Genomic DNA, 20,095 nt, shown 5'->3' on the forward strand with positions numbered 1-20,095 from the left:
CATGTGCTGACACAGTATATTCAGATGCTGCTAATGACCAGCTGGAGGTGCTCTTACCTGGAGATACTTTCTCCTGCAGCTCTATTCAGCAGTGCTGCTTGTAGAGCAAGGTCCCATAGGATTTAAAAGAAATGATAAACTGTGCATTGGTTTGAGAATTGGTCTACAGAATGTGTGGCAATTACATCCTTGCTACATGATTACACTTGATGGTTCAGAAGCACATATAAGCCGTATTACATTTTATTAGATTCCACTGGTTTTTGGAAGGAGCAAACCAGGTGGTTCCCTGTATATAAGAATCCTTGGCATTTTTCTAGGAATGACAGACTAATGGTGTCAGTTATCAACTCGCTGAGATGCAGAGAAGCAAAGTAAGTATCAGAGAAGCTGTAACTCACTTGGGAACTATCAGCATTTGTTCACTGACTCAAACTCATTCTCTCTCTATCCCAGCCTTGTAATTAATAGCTGGTGCTACTGTGGTGTTCACCCAGAGCATGCACCCTTTTTGAGGTAAGGAGTGGATGGCAGCGTTCTTCCATCTACTCCCTCTGCTCTCCTGGACACATCGTGGTGGGGAGGAGGCATCCTGCTTTGCCATCGTGTAACACCTTCTTTGATGTATTTGTGTTTGAGTCATCCAGTATTTGTTGTATGGAAAGGAGATACATGATAGTGATTCTACAGCAGTAAAACATGTTTTGCATACCGTTGTCAGAGTAAGGAACTGTACAGACTGTTTTGCTTGTGTCTGCCTTCCATCAAGATTTCCACCTGCCAGGGAATCTTTAAAACCTGGCAGCATCTCAATACGGAATTTATCTTAAGACTGTTGCAGAGATGTTCTGGACATCTGTATTCTTTTTAGCTCATGAAAGCAGGATAGGCACAATTTTACATTTGTGCATAGTGGTTAGCAGAACAGGGCTGCAGTTTTGCCCAGACAGTTTTGTCACTAGAATGCACAAAATAAGAATTCTAGAATTTGGCATCATGACTATCAAAATGTTTCTACTTTAGGAAGGCATCAGCATGCAGATGGTATTTGACCATATACTACCCAGTGAATCATGGCTTTCCTTTTTTTCCTTGTCCTAGAAACAGCACGTGTAATTCTTCAACCTTTGATGAATCAGAAGAGTGGCAAGTTGCTCAAGATGCTGAGATATGCTTGTTGAAGTCAGGAGAAATCATGTAAGCAGAACAGTTTCATTACTACCAGGCTGAAAGAATAAAGGCTGAGATCAGATATCGGCTATGTGAGCACAAGTCTTGCAGATCCCTGGAAGAGCAGATTGCTTGTGTCCCACAGTGGAATTGATCTGAGGAAGAGCAGAGAGTGTAGCTCAACTAAACGGAGCAGCAGCAATGAGCCAGGTTCTCTCTATTCAGTCCTGTAAAATGTTAGTGCCAGGAGTAAGAAGGAAAGATTTGGGCCCACATCACATCAGAAAACCCTCCTTCCTATTATTGTTGCAGGAGGTGCTGTGAACAGGAAAGGGGCTTAAAGGGAAGGCTGTGTAGTTCTAGTAGTCTCTGGAAGAAACAGTAAGGGAAAGTCAGGAAGTGCCGTGCTAGTGAGACCTTTGTCACAGGGAGGGAATTCTTGGCCTTCTGGAGCATGTGCCTATTATTTACTTGTAGCCCCTACCTACTGCTTCACAGGAACTGTCTTACCTGCTTTGATTGATAAATGCTGTAGCTTAAAATGTTCAGCTGAGACTCTGCTCGACCTCTGTGAACTGTGTGCATACAATGCTGCCCATGTATCCCTCTCAGAAATTAATAGTTATGTGTGGTAGTGAATCAGCATGTCACTTACACAGCCAAGAAGGGAATCTAATGCATGAAAATGCCCAGGACTGGTAGAAATTCCCCTTTGCTCACTTTCCGCTTAAGCCGAGCTTTGAAATTTTGGCTTAGTTATGGGAAAGGTTTTAAACTTTTGACTTCAGAGAAATAAATTAGTCCATGTTTCAGCACTGTTGCTGCTCTTCAGAGAACCAGGTAAATGAAGCAGTAACTAAAGCTGGGCTGCGGGGCAAAACCAGGAGTGATTGTAAGTTTATTAAAATCAAAGATCACTTGAGACACCCCAGCAGTTAGTTCAGCTAGGAGGAAAAAGTGACAAGGTAAGCAAAACTTAATATAAAGCTTGCTCTCTGGCCAGAGTACAATAGTTCTCATAATAAATCAGCTGTGATCCCTAACCACTGTGTAGTCATGGTTGGAAACTGAACTCCTCCTTACTGTAGAAGAGCAAATCGTCATGGTGACTGTGTGATATCTTCTGGCAAATGTGTTGATTTTTGATAGCTGCTGACAAACATATCACAGTACTGTGATTTACTGTGAGTTCATTGCTTGGGAAGCAATTTATTTGGCCTAAAGAGTGATTTGTTAGCTCAGTTTTAGCTAGAGTAATGTAGGTAAGATCCTCAGCTCTTAAAAATTATAGGTTTCCCCTGAAGAAACCAAGCAGCATTCTCCTGTTTAAGGCCCTCAGTGATTACAGTCTGAATTAGATACCAGAATGAGGCAGGCTAGCATAATGCTTCATGACTTAGGATCACACCAGATGAGTGCTAAGAACTTCCTTTTTTAATTGGAGCTACTTTGAGTCAGCTTTTATGCATCTTGCCTGGGTAAAACGGACCAGTCTGTAGCATTAGGTGCTTCAGAGGATCTAGACAGTGCTGCTGTTCACATTCTACCTTTCTGTCCTCTTTGTACTCCTGATCCCCGTTTCCTGTACAAATAAGATCTAGAAAGGTGACTTGTTTCAATTTTTGATTAAAAAGAACAATAGAGGGCAGCAGTCTCTTTTTTTAGTCGTAGTAACGCTAAAAAAAAGCTTTATTAGAGCACTACATTTTTCTAGTCGAAATAAGTGAATAGTATCCACAATTGCCAGAGCAGTGAAAGTGCTTAGTATCCATCATCTTTTCTGTAGTTCTTGCTTTCATCCAAGGCTGAATTTTCCTGCATCTTGTGGACCTGTCCTGAAGTTGCTGTGAAGTCTGCCTCAAGTAGATAGGAAATAAAAAGCAATGATTATTGTTTCTGTCTGAGTAATTACATTGGATCTCTTCAAGTAATTGTATTTTTTTCCCTCACAGGATCAAATTACCCCTTACAGTGGAAGAGATCTTAAATTTTGGGGAAAGTAACAGAGAGCTATTCATTAAATCCAGCACCTACAGTATCATTCCCATCACCGTTACAGAGATGGGGCTAACAATTAGCTGGATCTTTTCATCAGACCCTAAAAGCATATCCTTCAGTGTCGTCTACCAAGAATCAGAAGACACACCACTGGATCAGTGCAAAGTAAGGCCTTTGTGTCCTTAGAGACTGTAGTACACTACAATCAGCTGCCTAGAGGAATCAGCAAGTATACCTACAAGATCCTGACAAGAGTGCCAGTTGCTATTGCATTAAGGACTTGTTTCTCCAGTTAAGCTACAGTTCTCCTGCAGGCAGAGCTACGTCTTTAATTATTTAATGTTGCCTGCAAAAATTGAGTTGAAAAGCACTGTAGCTTCTATTGGTCGCATCTGAAATTCACCCACTATTATTAAGCAAAAATAAAAGCCCAAGCCTGCAAAATTCTTCTTTTTTCCCTCCTCAATATTACTTGATTTATAAACTGCCTTGGGCTGATCTTGCCAGGCTCTTAAGCAGAGGCCACAAGGAGACATTGATTGGGTTACCTACATTGTTTTCAGTGAAGAAAATATTTAAGTGCCTTGCTGGTGTGCAGAATCATGTTGCCAGTGCTCAAGGTACCAGTTTTTATATGCACTGTCCATATTTAATGAGGATTATGGATTAAGTGACTCTGTGTTACTCAGCTCATTGCAGTCTTCGTGAAGACAAGGCAGCTGCTGGTTTAACCCACCGTGGTAGGGGGAGCCCTAAGGCTGTGATTTCACTGGGGGAATAACATTTATTTAGCATGTGTTAGTTCACTCCAGGGTAACTAGCTCCATGTAAAATCTCCTTTTTCCTTCAACTGAAGGCTGGATGAAGAGTGAACGTTGCTTCCGTCTCGATCTATCTGTTTGATATAACTCTGGGGTTTATAGGGTCGTCCTTGATCTACATCAGCTGCTGTTCTGACAGCTGCCTCTGCTACGGTTTTATGGCAAGATAGGTGGTTACATGTGGGTTTGCTGTAAACTTAGATAAACAATTAAGGTTTGCTGAGAAAGCTTATTTTACAATACAGGGAGTATAAAAGCATATATTAAAAGACATATTTAGCTAAATCCTGCTCTTGGATATATTTGTATAGATTTGATATAGCACTGCTGATGTTAGTAACCTTGCTTAGATTAACATTAGAAAGATCAGGATTTGATTCTATCTTTAAAGCAGAGATTTATAGTCATAGCTTAACACTGTAAAGAGGTTGTCAAAGCAAAACAGATGTCTCACTGTGAGACTTTAGTTTGGGTGGGGTTTTAATGCTAAGCAGTGAAAAGAAATACTTTTACACATACGTATGCACTCTGGGAGTTTCAGGATGGCTCGAGTCTGAATATTTTTCTGAAGGCAAATGTCAATTTATAGGGTAAATAGCACGTTTCCTTTCAATTTTTATTGAATTCCAGGTTCTTATTCCTATGACCCGCTGCAACTCTCATAAGGAAACTATCAGAGGACAGGTGAAAGTCAGAAACTCTGGAATCTACACGCTGATATTTGACAACACATTCTCTAGGTGAGTGTAAAAGCTGAGATAACTTTGCTTTTGCAGACGATGGAACTGATCAGATGTACCATTATTCTACCATTCATGAGAAATTGGTCTCAGCTTGTGCAAAGGTCTTCTGACTGGGTTTTGGTTCATGTTCTTGCTGAGTTTTTTTGTTCCCCACCCGGTAGCAGAATTCCACTCTTCTGTCTCAACCTCCAAGAAGGTGAACAGAAGCAAGTCATTTATGAGTCTTCCCAAGACAGTTTAGTCATCTTATTAACAACAGACCTGACCACCCTTGTGCAGGCATACTTCTTTTTTTTGCCTGAGTATAAACTGAAAGATTGAATACGCTTTTAAGGCTTCCTGGCTAGTTGACTTCCGCTAACGTGATCACCTTGCTCTCTTTTGTTTCTTGACAGGTTTATCTCAAAAAGAGTGTTTTATCACTTGGCTGTCGAGCGACCTGTCATCTACGATGGAAGTGATCTTCCATAGCCTTGAATATACTGTGTTATTTTTAATTAAATTTTTAAGAAATGCTATTATTTATGTACATGTAAGCATTATGATTACCACTGTGTTTGAAGACTTTGAAACTATGCAATAGCTATAATGCACTTAGAGAACATGTATACACTAGGAAATGGAAGCCTTTTTAGGAACACTAATGGTTCTGTACTGTGTACAGATTGCTCAAAAGCCATGTTGTTTGATTTAACAGGTCAAATAATGTTCCAACCAAATTTTTTTCAGTGGGGAGAAAAATAAGTGTGGGGGTGTCTAAATGCAAATGGAAATTCTCCACTGAAAATTTAATTACTTTTCTTCCAAAAATATCCTTCAAAAGGAAATTTAAAGAAAAATGCATGGGTTTGTTGACCTTTCACTGAGCAGTAAACACAACCATTTCTTTTCTGCTGTAATGCTCTTAGTCAGAACAACTACTATGCAATACTTCAGTCTTCACAGGCATATATTGTAATCCCTCTAGAATTTTTTATCTTTTCCAAGTTTTATAAACAGCAAACAGAGGGTTTTTTTACATTTTGGGCTGAGATTTGGTAAGTCTTAACTGGCTTTTACAAATGCTTTGGTACTGAATACCAGTTACAAAACTATACAGCATGAAGCAACAACTCTTTCACTTTTGCTCACTGTACTCTGTAAGTTGGTCCACTGAAACCAGCTCACTGAAACACACTGGTGAGTGCCAGTGGCAGAATCAGGAGTATCATTTGTAGAGTAAAGCGCTGCTCACTGTGTGATACTAAGAAGAGGAGCATTCCATTCTCCTGCTTTAGTCATTGGCATCCACAGGAAAGCACAGTTTCTGAGGAGGTCAGCAGCCTTTCTCTTGCTAGACCACATGGAAGGTAGCAATAATATTTGAATTGGTCTCCTCCAAAAGTCCATCCAAAACAGAATGCATATCCAGCCCTGAGGAGCTCTCCAGCCGGTGTTAGAGTGTTCTGTCCCTGTCCTAACCCTTGCAGTTGCCTTAGCCAACTGCTAACTTTCCATCTCGGATTTGGGGACAGAGCTGGCTGCAAACACTGCCTTTCGAGGAAGACTGGGTTCTCATTTATACAAAATTTCCATGCAAACCATCTGCTTTCTATATAGAGTTTCAACTTTTTGTCAAAATACCTGAAAGCAGATTTTTCTCTTAAAAATTCCTATCTTCTGATGGAAAGGCAAAACATTTTGGGAGGAAAAAGGAGAAAAGCTCTTTCTCCCAACCAGCCTTCCTCATAATTTCAGCTGTGTCTGATTTCTAATATTACTGTTCTCCCAAGAAACGCTCAGACCTGGAAGGTTTTAGTGCAGCAGTTGGTATCAGACCAGCTCAGCCTGCCAAGAACCCTGTAGACTCTTGGCGGAAGCTGTCGCTGATACCCAGGGGTCATGGTGGGAGATAGAAAATAAACCATGAGGGCAAGCACAAGCTGAAGCAAATGATTTAGGGGAGGTGAAAGGGGCAAACTTGTAAATGTGAAAACAAAGGCAGGGAATTGATGGGATCAGCTCAACTAGGGAAGGAAATCAGGAGAGTCCAGCTGGTGTTTATATGTGGTTGGTCCGATCCATTACCCATAAGGGATCTCCTACACCAAAAGCCTGGTTGTTTAGAAGATGGAGATCACAAGACAAGTGTTGGACATTTACATAGTAGCAGCTGAGGCAGAGGGAAATTTCTGACCATAGGAAAGAAAAGAATAGTGTAGATAAAGCTAAAGGTTGCTAATCATTCGTTCCAGTTGTTAACAACGTATAAATACAGTGATCTTGAAAAAGATTGTGAAAGAATGACTACTTTTCTTGGAGCACCTAGCTTTTCAGCGACAGCTTTCCCTTCCCTTCAGTCGCCTCTTCCCAGTATTGGTGGTGTGCTCCCCAGCTTCTGCCAGGAGGAGGGGTCAGTGGAAGGTGCAAGCTGGTTTACTCCCCCTCCTGAGGGAACAGGCTGCAACACAGTTAAACCCTCACCTGGCTGCGTGCATGAAAATGAGATGGATAAGAGACTGAAATGGGCAATAAACAGTGCATGGATCAGTTAATGAATTATGGCATATTTCAGTGTTGAAGCTATGTTTTATATTTAATTAGGCAAGAAAAAAATATTTATTGCTTAAAAATGGAGTACTGTGTACCATATGCTACACAGTTTCACTGAGCTGTTACTGAAGTCTGCCGCAGTTTTCCTTCAAGCTTTTAGGTGTGGTTTTAAAAAGCATTTTGCTGTTGTTTTAGTTAGAATACTAATCTTACTAGGATATCTTTCTTAAAATGCCAAATGTAAGGTAAAGGGACACTGCCAAGTATCTTAGGCCAAAATACAACTCTGCTCCGAAGTATTTGAAAATTATTTGACAGACTTGCCTCTGGATTTCCTCTCTGCATCCCAGTTCTTAACATTTTTTTATCCTGTGGCAAATATTTTTAAGCCACTGTTTGTTTAACTCTTAAAGTAATTGGCTCCATCTAGTAAGCCAGTCCCTGCCAGTCTTTCATGTAGACACTCCTGAGGCTCACTGAAGTGTATATTTGGGAGGAAAGGAATAAAACCACTGAATTTTATCTAGCATTTGAGTCTTTATGGTACCTTTTCTCCATGTTTTCCTGCCCCATGAGAATAGTTTTATGGCTGGTTTGCTCTCTGAAAGATGACTAAGAGTGGGAGCCAGAACCTGTAGAAAAGAAAAGGTTTGCTTCTAACCAAGGAGAGTATTTAAGAAGGAGAAAAACTTTCAAAAGAGGAAATACTCAAACTGCTAAGGTATAGACAGGAGTGCAACTGTTCAGATCAAGTGTTCAAGAACAGGAATCCCATCATGTCACCTAGAAGAGGGAGACTTTTACACCTCAGAGGCTGTGCAGAGAAGACAGTAAAGAACCTGTCATTAGTAGTAAACTTTTGTTTGACTGTCCCAGACGGTTTATTACTGGAGCCATGGAAACCCAATAGAGGACTTAGCACAAGTGTAGGTTTGTGCAAGAGACGGTTTCATTCAAGCACCTTATACCTCCATTCATACAGCACTTGTTCATGTGAGCTGTGCCAAGGACCCTGATAGATCTGTTTATTTACAAGTACTCAGGTGATTTGTTGACTTGGGCCTTTTATTATCTGCAGCGATGCAATTAAAAGAAAACAAATATTTAAAATCGATCATTAAATTAATTTAAGGGGTTGTTGCACTCACAAGACGAAGTATACATTGTGGTCTGTATAAGCAATGGGATGTCTTTTCTGAGTGCTGGAACAATGGAGGGTAGTATTTTTTGTTATGCAGAGGTTTATGCGAAGGAAAGAACGTAGTTGCTTTAAGAAAATGATGGTGTTCTTTTACTCAATGTTACTCAATGTTGCTTTATGAAAAATCACAGAGATGTGTTACACAAGACTGTACCACATTATAAAATAGCAGAGCTACAAAAGCCTGACTTTGCTCCTTTTTTTAAATTGAAATTGTACCATGGTTTTAATATGCTCAATCACTGAGTTACAATTGTAACTTGTTCAGAACCATCTTTTGGTCTCAACTGCCAAAGAATTGCAAACCCTGTTCACGTCAAACTTCATGCTCCAGATAGAGGAAAAAGAGATTTATGTATACCAGCGTCTGTACAGTTACAGAAATGTAGACGGTTGTGTACTGGAATGTTGATGCTTTTTTTCCCCCTTTTTTAACCTCAGGAATTAAAAAAATAAAGTTCTGTATCATTGCAAATGTGTGTCCCTTTTCTGCCTTGTAGAGATAGCTTTGTCTGGAAGATAAATCAGATGATTGTATGATCTACTTCTAAGCAGGAACAAATTTTACAAAATAAGGACAATAGAAAATAGTTTGTCATGCTGGTGGAGAAGGGCCACGTCTGTACATTACAACAGAGCAACAGCGGAGATCCTTAAATAAGCACTAAAGGAGCCGCTCCCCAGGCTAGAGGAAATATCACCGTGTCCTGGTGGCTTGGAGCAGCTAAGCCCCCCCCAGGCCCCATGGCTGAGAGACACTTTCGTCTGCCTTTGCTTCCCCTCAGAGGTAAAACCAAAGCAGCCTCAAGGACAGCAGTTCCTCTCACTGTCATCCACGACACCAAGCAGCGCTGTTCTTCAGCGTGGGGCTCCCATCTGGTTTTCCCCGGGTCCTGGCGGGGCCTGTATGCCTGGGCCATGTTGTGTGTCTGTGGGAGGGCGAGAAGCGCTGTGTCAGCTGCAGGCACTCCTCACAGGTCACCTCTGAGTTTGCATCTGTAGTCCCAGCCCCACGGCATGTGGTAAATGTGCACCTGAGCTGCTGGGGCCACCCGAATGGGGTCAGGAGGACAGCAGGCCCCATCACAACCAGTCATCGCTTCTTTCATCAGTTATTTCTGTTTCCTGCTGGGGTGGAAGCTGTGACGCTTCCTGTCCCCACACTCCAGCAGCAGCAGCAGCAGCCCCTGCTCCACGCTGAGGCTTCTTGCTGGGACAGTCTCCAGCAAAGCCTAGCCGGCAGTACGAGGGACCTGCAGCACACATGTAAGTGAGCGTACCTTGCTATACATCTCTGCAGGGGAGGCTGCAGCTGTTGGAAGCCTCTGTGTACATCTCCAATAAGCCATGTTTAGCCATCCATACTAGACAGTATCTCCTCCTTTCTTTGGTGCTCGGGGCAAGTCTCTCCCAGCCCTAGTGCTGCCTTATGTAGGGTCTTAACCCACCTGTATCTTGGTCGGTGCCCCAAGAATTGGCCTTGGCATGCATGGCACAACATTCTGCTGTGGGGAGCGTGTGCAGCTGCCACGAGACAGTGGTATCCTCTCTATTAGTCCTTGCAATGTCACTGGGACACTCTGAAGTTCAAACATACGGTTTCAAAACACATAAGGCCCAGGAGGCTTAGAGAAAATAGGCAGCACTTGGGTGTGCTGGGACTACAGTGTCTGGTCAGTTGAATGATGGATAATTGATCCAGATCATACTTGGAAATGGTGGGTTTGCACCTACTGAACTCAGATCGATGGTTCTGGTTTTGGGCTAGTTTATCTACTGTGACCTCAATGATTCTTGCAGCACCTATCACCGTGCTCACACATTTTTCCATCATTTTTCTACTGTCTGGAAGAGGAGCTCCTATAAACACATCTCTGTTCCAGGCATCAGTCAGGCAGGTTTGCCTGCAGAGAGTGAAAGTTTCTCATCGGCTCTCCCAGCTTCCTCTCTTTGTACCACAAGCAGGCTGGCGCCATGCTACGTGACTCCTTGCACCGCAGTCGCAGCTGCCTTCGAGCCCTTCACCACAGCGAATCAATGACAACCTGAAGCTACTGCCGTGGCCCTCCCCGCTATGGCATGGCTCCCAGCCTTTGCGTAAGTTGGGTGTGTTAGGCCAGCGGGAAGGTCTGGCCTGGGTGAAATGTGGGGTCTTGGCACACTTCTGGCTCTCAGAAGTCTGAGATGGGGACTAGGAACCAAAATGAAGGATCTCATGGTAATGACGCAATGCTCAGAGCGGAGACAAGCTGAGCTGCTCCTTCAAAGAAAAGGGACAGCACAGTAGACAGCAACCCAAAACTGGGAACATCTGTGAAGAAATGGCCTTAAAGACACGGGAGGGGAGACATATAAGATCCTAGCCTCTCCTGGGACTTCCAAAAACTGCTCAGTGACTGTCCTGCTGGAGCTATGGGTCAGGCACAGGCAACATCCCATAGGTGGTGTGAGGGACCGTGCGGCAGGGGAGGCAATACCCCTCGCCTTTGGGGAAACCTACCCTCAGGGGAGACAGCATCAGCTGAAGGCCAAGGACTCCTTAGTGAGGCACAAGACGGATTTCAGTGGGATAAATCCAGCTAAAACCTCAGGGCAGAGGGACAGAGGAGCCCCAGGAGGCCTGGCCCCCAGCAGACGGAAGAGGGGGTAATGGCAGCAAACAGCACCGTGACTGAGTCCCTCAGTGGGGACAAGGCTGCAGCCAGAGGGGCTCCAGGGAAACAACTTCCCTGCAAGTTTGGGGGGTGTCAGTAGCCTGGGAAGCCACCAGCGGCTGCTGGATCACAGGCAGCCCTGGTGGCACAGACCTCACCAGGGAAAAACCGCCCCGGCAAAGCAGCAGAGATCAGCCTGACTCAGAGCGGGACATGTGTGACCCAGGGATGACCCTGCCACCCCAAACTGCTGAAAGTTCATCGCCGTTTCACCACCCTCAACAGTTTCATTCGCCGACCGAGCATGAAAATTTCCCACCGCGTTTCGTGGAGCAAAAAAGTTTTTACCTTCTGTGAGAAGGCCCTGAAATTCAAGTTCCCGGGGCCGGTGGGATGCTGTGCAGGGAAGAAGAGCTTGAGGCCACCGGGCAGGACCATGGGTCGGCAGCAGCTAAGGTTTGCACACTTGTTTGTTTGTTTGCACGACTTGAGGGTTCTTTTGGGGCCAGAAGGACCCTCTGGGTGGGACCACCCTTACCCGCAGCCCTGGGAAGGGGTGGTGGGGCTCAACTGCTGCAGGGAAGCATCTGGCCCAGCATGTTGCATCCTCCTGTGCCTCAGAAACCTGCCCTCCCTCCTAAAACTGCACCCCACCCCTCGCCTCGGGAGCTGAAACCCGCTCTGGCACCTGCGGGGTCCTCAGCTGCGGCTTCCACACCCCAAGGGTTAGACATACGAAATAAAGCCTGTTAGCAAAGTTTTCCTTCGTCCTTTTCCGGGAGGGGTAGGTCTTGCCATTGGAAACAGATTATGTGTCTGGATCCAAACCTGGGAAGGATGAGTGGGCAGGAAACAACCAGTTCATCGCCTCACTCTATGTGGCAGTGCCTTTATTTAAGAGAATTTCAGCTTCTGTTCGCAGTGAGCTCGACACAAATCGCACACACCCCCCCCCCCCCCCCCAAACTCTTCTTACACATATAGTAAAAACCACATACATCTTTCACCATTTTTTCCCCTAAGGAAAAAAAAAATTAAAAATCCTAATAAACGTATATGTAACTAGCACCCCATCTGCTCAGATGTACCCTAGTAGCTAGAAAAGCAGCGCTAATCCTTGCAGAAAGCTCATGTTTATTGACACGCTTTAATGATTAATGCACAAAGAAAACACTTTCTTCCTGCAAGAAATAATTACCAGGAGGCATACTGGGTTGAATGTGATTATTTAAAACAAAGGCCCCTGAGCATTGCAGCTTGCAGTTGAAGACTGGGAGGTGCAGACGGTGGCTGGGCAGGACAGGCAATGCCACGTCCCTGGGAGGGCGAGGGGGAATGGCCACGCAGTGACCTGCGGCCTCGGGCCCCATTATGGCACCAAGACAGGCATGCCAAAAGCCCTACAGAAGTTGCAGGGTGCATTACAGCACAGCGCTTTTGAGACCTGCTGCCTCCACCAATCTGAAGTCTCAATCCAAATTTCATTAACGTTACGTTTGACACTTAATTACTCTCTGTCTTACTGGCTGCAGGCTAAATATATTTTTTCACCGTTAGCAAAGATCGCACATAACCGGCGGTCTGTGGAACCATGGATTTGGTTTTTGCATTCTGATTTACTACGGCTTTGTACCACACAAGAAGTATCTCTGGGACAGAAAACTCAGCATCTCTGACACCCTTGAATTTTTATTGCAAGGTGTGATTTGTCAATACAGGAAACAGCACAAAATGCCAGTATCAAAACAGGAGCCGTAGCAAATAAGTTGTACTCAATTTCACCATACACCGTGCAGCTAAAATATAGAAGGGTAGATCTAATTCTGTAATGATCACTTTATGAACACAAATGATCAGCTTTCCTTTGCAAGAAGAACAATGCGTGCAGCAAAACAGCTTTACATCTGCATAAGCATGGAGAGTAGCACTTGACTGCTGCAACAAATCAGTGTAGGAGCTAAAGACTGTTCTCCTTTACAGCAGAGGATGCTGGCAGGGCTCCCGAGTCCAGCAGCCTCTGGAGGCGACCCTGGCTGCACAGCAAACGAAGGCTGAACCCCCTCCTGCTTCCTTTGGACGGGATGGGCAGTTCATTCCGCTTCCTCTGTTGCTACCGTAGCTGGGCTTATCACCTCCCTGCAAGGCTTGTTATTTCAGGCTGTGGTCTGAGCTGCAGATGGGCCGGGTTTTACAGCTGTCACAAAGATAGTTTTTATCCTCTAGCTGTTCTGCTTACAAGAAGTACGGCTCCATTTTCCTCCCTTGTGCTGAAGGTTTCTCTTCCTTTCAGCCAGCAAGCCTAGGTTGGGTCCACACAGCGAGGATGGGGCCCACAAAGAGCCCCCAGCCCTCCCTGCTTCTCCGAGACAGTCTTTGGGGAATTACATATGGTTCCCAAAGAGTTTGGTGCTCCTCTGGAGGGGAAAGAGAGGGGACTAACTTACAAGAGGACTTGGCAAGGTGGGGGCATAACAGAGGAGGTCAAGTGGGTGCTGAGTGTCAGGGAGCTCCTCACCCGCCGCCTGCCCAGCAAGGCGAAGGACCAGTTTGAGCTGTGCTCCTGGCTGTCGCAGGCGGAGGAGCACTGCTCTCGGGCCCCGCTCCGGCAGCAGCCGCTGCTCTGCATCATCCTGCCCAGCGCTGCCCTGAACCGCTCCCCAGCAAAGACATAGAGGAAGGGGTTGAGGCAGCTGTGGAGGAAGGCAATGCTCTGGGTGACCTGCAGCCCGATGTCCAGCCGGTTGGCAGCCTGACAGCTGTACGCCGCACGGGCATAGGTGTTGATGGCTTTGACCAGCAAAACAATATTGTACGGGAACTGAGAGAGGAGGAAAGCAGTGATGATCATGGTGATGATCTTCAGTGACTTCTGCTTTTGGGACCTTTTGGCTTGCAGGAGGGTGTTGATGATAAGGGTGTAACAAATAACCATGACAAGGAGCGGGAGGAAGAATCCGATTGTGACTTTCAAGGCCAGGACAGTAACTCTGAAGATCGTGCTGACGTTTGGCGGGTACATAATTTTGCAAACTGTAATGTCGCCTACCTGTATGCTTTGGCTGTACGTGATTTCTGGGATGCACAGGCCCACAGATGTCAGCCAGACAGCCAAGCACATGAGTTTGCTGCGCAGGAGCTGCCTTCGCTTAGAAGTTTTAGCTTTCATTGACTGGACAATACTGATGTATCTGTCAAAGCTGATGCAGGTTAGAAACAAGCTGCAGCCATAGAAGTTGATCTTGTACATACTGTTGACAGCTTTGCACATGAAGCTCTTGAAGATCCATCCGTCAGAGGCAGCCTTGGCCCAGAAGGGGAGGGTGAAGAGGAGGAGCAAGTCCGCAATGGCCAGGTGCAGCAGGTACCGATCCATCATGCTCCTCCTGAAGCGGTATTTGCAATAGACAAGCACGACCAAGGCATTTCCTACTGTGCCCACAAAGAAGATGAGCCAGAAAAAAAATGGCAGGAAGGCTCGTGTGAACTGCCTGACCTGCCTCTTGTCGCACATGAAGTCTGTGTCGTTCACCGCGTTTCCATACAGGGACAGCACTGCGCTGTCATTCCTGTAGTAATCCAGGCTGGGCTTCCCAGGGTGGGTGACCTGCAATGGGTCATCAGGTAAATTTGTGTTGAGAGGTGGTTCAGTAAAGCATAAATTTGCCCCTGTCCACCAGATGCAGTTGAAGATCCCCAAGATACTCCATTTCAGATGGGAAAACACAAAAGCTGCCAGCAAAATACAGCACGTTTCAGACTGAAGTATGTGGCACAGCAGACTTCTAAAAATGACCCATTGAGTAAGAACCTCTTTACAAAAGAGCTGTTCACAACCTCTAGCCAACTTCGGTTATTAAAATGGCAGGTGGTGAGAGCATTATCTCTGTCAGATCATTCAAAACACTGTTGGCTTGGAAGCTTCAAATACACAACAAAATGCAAAATTCCCAACCTGGAAAGCAGTGGGGAAGAAGGCTTTGTGTTACTGCTATGGTGGGACGGCACCATTGGCTCGAGAGAGGCAGAAAACTGATGGAGGCAAAGAGAAGGGAAAGAAAAATTGAGATTACACAGCAGTGTAGCTGTATACTCACTATGCTTGCAACTGCCATCTTCAGCCAGGTCTTTACTCAGTCTTGAAGGAGGTTCTGTAACCTGGAGGGGAAAGTTGAGGGGAAAAAAACTGATTTGAAACAGCTAGAGAGACAGTAGAACTGTGACTTTTTTCTTTTGTCATCATCTTCTGCTTTTTCTTCTTTTAATAGAAACCTCAACCCTATGAAACAAGTCTGGCCAGGAGATGAACAAACCACACAGAAACTGATATTGCTGCTTTGAATTATCTAGCTGTTTCCATTTTACAAATTCACATTTAGCCTACATTAGGTTTTCGGTTTCTCTATGGTACCATGTTGATTTAGTCCTTTGACATACTAGAGTCACTGCAATCTTATTTTTAACAAGATGTATGCTTCCCAGTGTGCACATTAAAAAAGAAAGTAATCTGAAAGCACCATATCTTCCAAAAGATTTGTGAGAATAAACAAAATGTGTCTCTTAAATTGTCTAGCAACTAACAAGGAAAACTACCTGCCTTTAGTAGTAGTTTGCAATGTCAAAGTATTTGTATGCTCTGCAGCAACTAATAATCTCTGCCTGCAACATCCCTTTCTTATCTGTGAGTTTAAGCACGATGCTCACTGCTGTTGCCCCGCAAAGCAGATCATTGTGCCTCGGTAAACAAGACAATACCATTTTTTCCTGCTGCAGATTTCAAGTCAGGTTACCATCACAAAGGGTAGTTGAGCCTAGTGGGCTTGACGTGAGTCATGCTATCCTAAGTATTCAAAATGTTCTGCACGAGCCCGCCTGTGCTAGTGCCTGGGGATGAAGCCCAGGAGGGACAACACGAGGTGGGTCCCATCGGCGCTACCGTGGACCTTCAGTCAGCACAGACCTTTCCTGCGGACATCGGCCCCTTTGAAAGCAGGTCACACAACTGAGAGGTGGCCTCACAGAGCCAAACCTCTCACCACGCCTGACTAAAAACACCTTCCCCAGTATTATTTGGGGCACAAACTGATGCAGCGTGCAGTTCTCCTCCCTAGCCTGCATTAGGGTTCGCTGCGTTAGCAAGTTCATCAGCACAGCCAGTTTACTATAAGCGGCTACTTTTAGGGATGGCAGGTGTGTTTGCAGCCACATCTCTGTGTTTGTGGCACCCTCTGGCCTGAACAGCCTTTGATCTCTTCGCCTGCTCTCAATGCTGAACTGAATGCTTGCAGCAAACATTTGCAGGGCTTTGGAACCTGGTAAAAAAAAAATTAATGCAATTGTTTTCTATTTAGACATTATTGTGTTCCAAAAGCATACATTAGGGGATAATCCTTCCATATTTTACCTTCACGAAGCAACTTTAATGGATATGAATTATTTAGGAGCAAGTTTGGAAGCATGAGATCTTTGCAATAAAAGAATATGAGTCTAGGCACAGAGTGTTTGATTAAAAATGGATAGAAGACATAAAACCAATCATAAATATGTGCTCTTAGTTTTTAAATTTTCTATCAAGATACAGAACTACATGCAGAATTATGCTGGTCCCTGGAGTTTCAAGTACAGGTATAAATTTAGTACTTGGCTTTTAACAATGCCACCTGTACCCTGTGCGTAGTAGTTGAATTTGTGATGCACAAAACTCAAAATATATTTTTATTTGACTTCTTTTCAAAGCAGACAACCAAGAAAAGTAAATTGCCAAAGCATATTAATGCTACAACATGGCACAGAATTTATGCCAGCAAAAATATGCAAGCAGATGGAAAGAAACCACCTGTACAATACCCCTAAATCAGATATACCACCTGTAAATACTAAGATGTAGAAATTAAGACCAACCATAGCCTTGCTTATACAAATGATGTCAGACAGGTCTGCTGAAACAACTGGAAAATGCTCCTCTCCCAGCTGTGGTTCCATATAGCAAAGTCTCAGCCAGTGACAGCCCCACAGGTGGATTTCTTTGTCCGCGTCCCCACCCCCATCCCTGTCCCCATCTGGCTCCAGCCCAGGCAGCAGTGTGGGTGCAGCGGGAGGCTGGAGGGGTGACGGACCGCGCCAGGTGCAAGCAGCAAGGGTGCACCCACCCCGGCCCCCTCGTCACAGGCAGGCTGGCGCACATCGCGATACACAGGGGGAGAGCCGACAGCCGAGCTGGATTCCTACCATCCGAGCCAACGCGCTGGCCACAGTGACCGCCTTGTGCTGGGGTCGTGCTTTGTCGCTACCGCTGCACTTGTTATGGGTTATACTGATAATAACAACAATAATGTGGGGTTAGATACAATGAGCTTTCAGATGTTCTAGCCACCACCTGATGTTTTTCTACAATGAGCTTCACAGTACACTAAAAGTTGACAAGCAACAGACAATCCCTTGAGATGAGGATGGGCTGCTTATTAGTTAAAATTAATTTGAACCTTTTTTGCTTATTTTGGGGAGAAAAATGCAGTCTCAGCAATCATTGTGCTCAATGCGTGACATCCTTCCCAGCTATGTGGCGATGTCAGACCTGCCACGCTCCACCTGCTGCGACTCCTCGCTTCAGAAACTCACAAAATTTGGCTATCGAGGCTGAGACCTGCCACATATAACAGTGGTGACCATGGCCAGGGGCAGGCACTCAGCACTACTGATTTCTCCGCAGTACCCATTTCCAAAACATCACTGCAGCACCTGCTGAAGGGTGCAGAGCTGCGTGTCCCCAGTGGGCTTTTTTATGTTATTTTGGTTTAGCCGTCAGACCTACCTTACATTGCAATCAAAAAGATCATTTTAACTGTGTGAGTTCAATGGCAAATGAGCTTTTTTTTTTTAAAAAAAGGCAATTTGTAATTGGGTTTCCTTTCCATGGAGGCTGCACGTGGGATAGACAGACATAAATAGCAGAGGAGGGGACTCACCAGGACAGTCGCTGCAGGGATTTCAGCCAGCAGTCACACCACCACACGCAGTGTTTGCTCTTTGCACCCACGATTGAGCTTTGGGCTTTTTGTAGGCTGAGGTGGGTGTGTGCTCCTGGGACCCCAGCCTAATTAGACCTGTCACAGGCTGTTTGTGGTTTGCATGGTTTAGGTGGCTCAAACACAGATGGCAATCTGTTTTTGTTATTTTTTCTTTGTTGTCGTTTTTGGGTTTGTTTTTTTTTTCTTTGGTAAGCTCCTTCAATAGCAAAGGAAAGACCTCTCATACCATCATTTTTCTGCTCATGTGCACAATCTAGCACAGGGCAAATCAAAGTCTGCTCCCAGTGTGGCCATGTCCTGCTGGAAAACACGAAAGGAAAAAAAATCCCCAAACAAGAACTGGGTCTCTCTGGGGAGCTGCCAGTGTCCCCCAGGGAGGCTAGGACAGAAGTGAGGAATCAGGTCTAGTCCTGCCCGCTCCAAGCCGGCCCTCAGCCACAGCTCCTAAGGCTGCCCACCAAGGCTACAAGGAAGCAGGGGCTGGGATCACAGGGTCTGCGCGATGCCCTGCAGCACCAGGTGCTTTGAAACAATAGCAAAATGGAGCAAAATGAAAGTCCACCACCTTCAAGAGGGAAGGCCAGGCTACTCCTGCCGCAGAAACTGGGGAGTCCCAGGGCAAGGCGGCAGGCAGTCATATAAAGTCTCTGCTGGTGGCATGTCTTATGTGACAACCACCCAGAACAGTGTGGCAGGAAAAATTTTGAAGAGCGAGGCAGTGAGAAAAAAATATTAATAAATACATGAACTTGGACATCTTATGTCTTCTTCCTGGCAAGCTGTCATGCAAATTACGGTGATTTAAATTCCCCTCTCTGCAGGAAGTCCAAGCACCGTGGGGTTTTGCTTAAATACTAGATGGTGTTCAGCTGTGACCGATGCTTGTTCATCTTACACTTCAAGAAAATTTCCAAATAGCAGTTCAGGCTCAGATTCCAATTATGGAGAAAACAGTGATTCAGGCTAGAAGCTAATCCTGTGAAGACAAACTGTGTGTAGCAAGAGGCAATTATCCTCAGCTCCTCTGTTAACAACAAACTAAGAGTCTCTGTAGGTTGTAAACAAGATGAGAGAGAACTTCAGGGGACTAAGTTCTACTGACAGAACTGCACTAGGAAGGAGAAATACGGGTATATAAGAAAGCCCCCAAACTAAAAAAGAAAAGCCAGTATCTGACATCTATACTTGGAGACTGGGGAAATGGCATACATAATGGTTCTTCAGTTTCCTTGGGAGTCTGCCCAAGGCTGATGGGTACTTTTTGGTTCTGTTTCTTTGAACCCTCAAAGTGAAGCCTCACAAAACAGTATCAAAACCTAAAAGCATTCCCCAGCATCGCAATCCATCACGACATGTAAGACACATGCTCTGAAAAGAAACTTTGAGTGCAGCTGAAGTCAGGACGCTGAGTGAGAACAGCATCACTGTTCTTGGATCTCATGCACACTTTTCTTGGAATCAGCACAGATGTTTTTCATACACAGATTTGGGAACCATTTTTTCACAAAACGGTGAAGCCACCTCTATAATGATTTGAAATAGATATATCTCTGCATATATTAGCAACTGGGTCAAAACCAACAGGCTATGAAATAGCCTTTTAAAATATTTCCTTTCTGTAACATACGTAAGGGAAGCTAGTAAACCAGGAAAGGTATCTTGATATTGACAAAACTTTGAGATGCCCAGGGAGTTCCAGTTCTGGAAAATTAAAATGGAAAGGACTACCTCAAGAATGTTGCTGTAAAGCAGTTAAGAAGCACCGAGTACTCCCACTTTCTTCCCCTTCACTGTGGGTTTTTTTTTCACATTTCTTCTTCAAAATGGCACAACTGTTAACCCTTTTGTTTTAAACTCGGGCAGCTTTTTTCCTAGAAGTGGGTTGGTTTCCTCCTGTGTCTTTTTCTTCTTTTAACATCTTACTCCCATCTCTCTCTGTTCTTTCTTTTCC

The 20,095-nt window shown here is 44.8% G+C and overlaps 2 protein-coding genes across 2 annotated transcripts in view; one reads left to right on the forward strand and one right to left on the reverse strand.

Moving 5' to 3' along the window:
• The window catches only part of FYCO1 (FYVE and coiled-coil domain autophagy adaptor 1), a 37,608-nt gene extending 32,404 nt beyond the window's left edge, over positions 1-5,204 (forward strand). Inside the window, exons 14-17 of the mRNA XM_086467894.1 lie at positions 1,102-1,197; positions 3,123-3,333; positions 4,620-4,729; positions 5,128-5,204. Of these exons, the coding sequence (XP_086324020.1) occupies positions 1,102-1,197; positions 3,123-3,333; positions 4,620-4,729; positions 5,128-5,203 (493 nt within the window). The 3' untranslated portion in view covers position 5,204. The remainder of the gene's footprint in view (positions 1-1,101; positions 1,198-3,122; positions 3,334-4,619; positions 4,730-5,127) is intronic.
• Positions 5,205-13,559: 8,355 nt separating this feature from the next.
• Positions 13,560-15,231, reverse strand: CCR9 (C-C motif chemokine receptor 9). The gene is made up of 2 exons (XM_086468434.1): positions 15,214-15,231; positions 13,560-14,723 (listed from the first exon to the last, which is right to left on the reverse strand). The coding sequence occupies exons 1-2, from the start codon at positions 15,229-15,231 to the stop codon at positions 13,560-13,562; spliced, it is 1,182 nt and encodes a 393-aa protein (XP_086324560.1).
• Between the last annotated feature and the right edge of the window lie 4,864 nt (positions 15,232-20,095).

Source organism: Leptosomus discolor, chromosome 7, assembly GCF_034619465.1.
Source record: "Leptosomus discolor isolate bLepDis1 chromosome 7, bLepDis1.hap2, whole genome shotgun sequence".
Taxonomy (NCBI): Eukaryota; Metazoa; Chordata; class Aves; order Leptosomiformes; family Leptosomidae; genus Leptosomus; species Leptosomus discolor.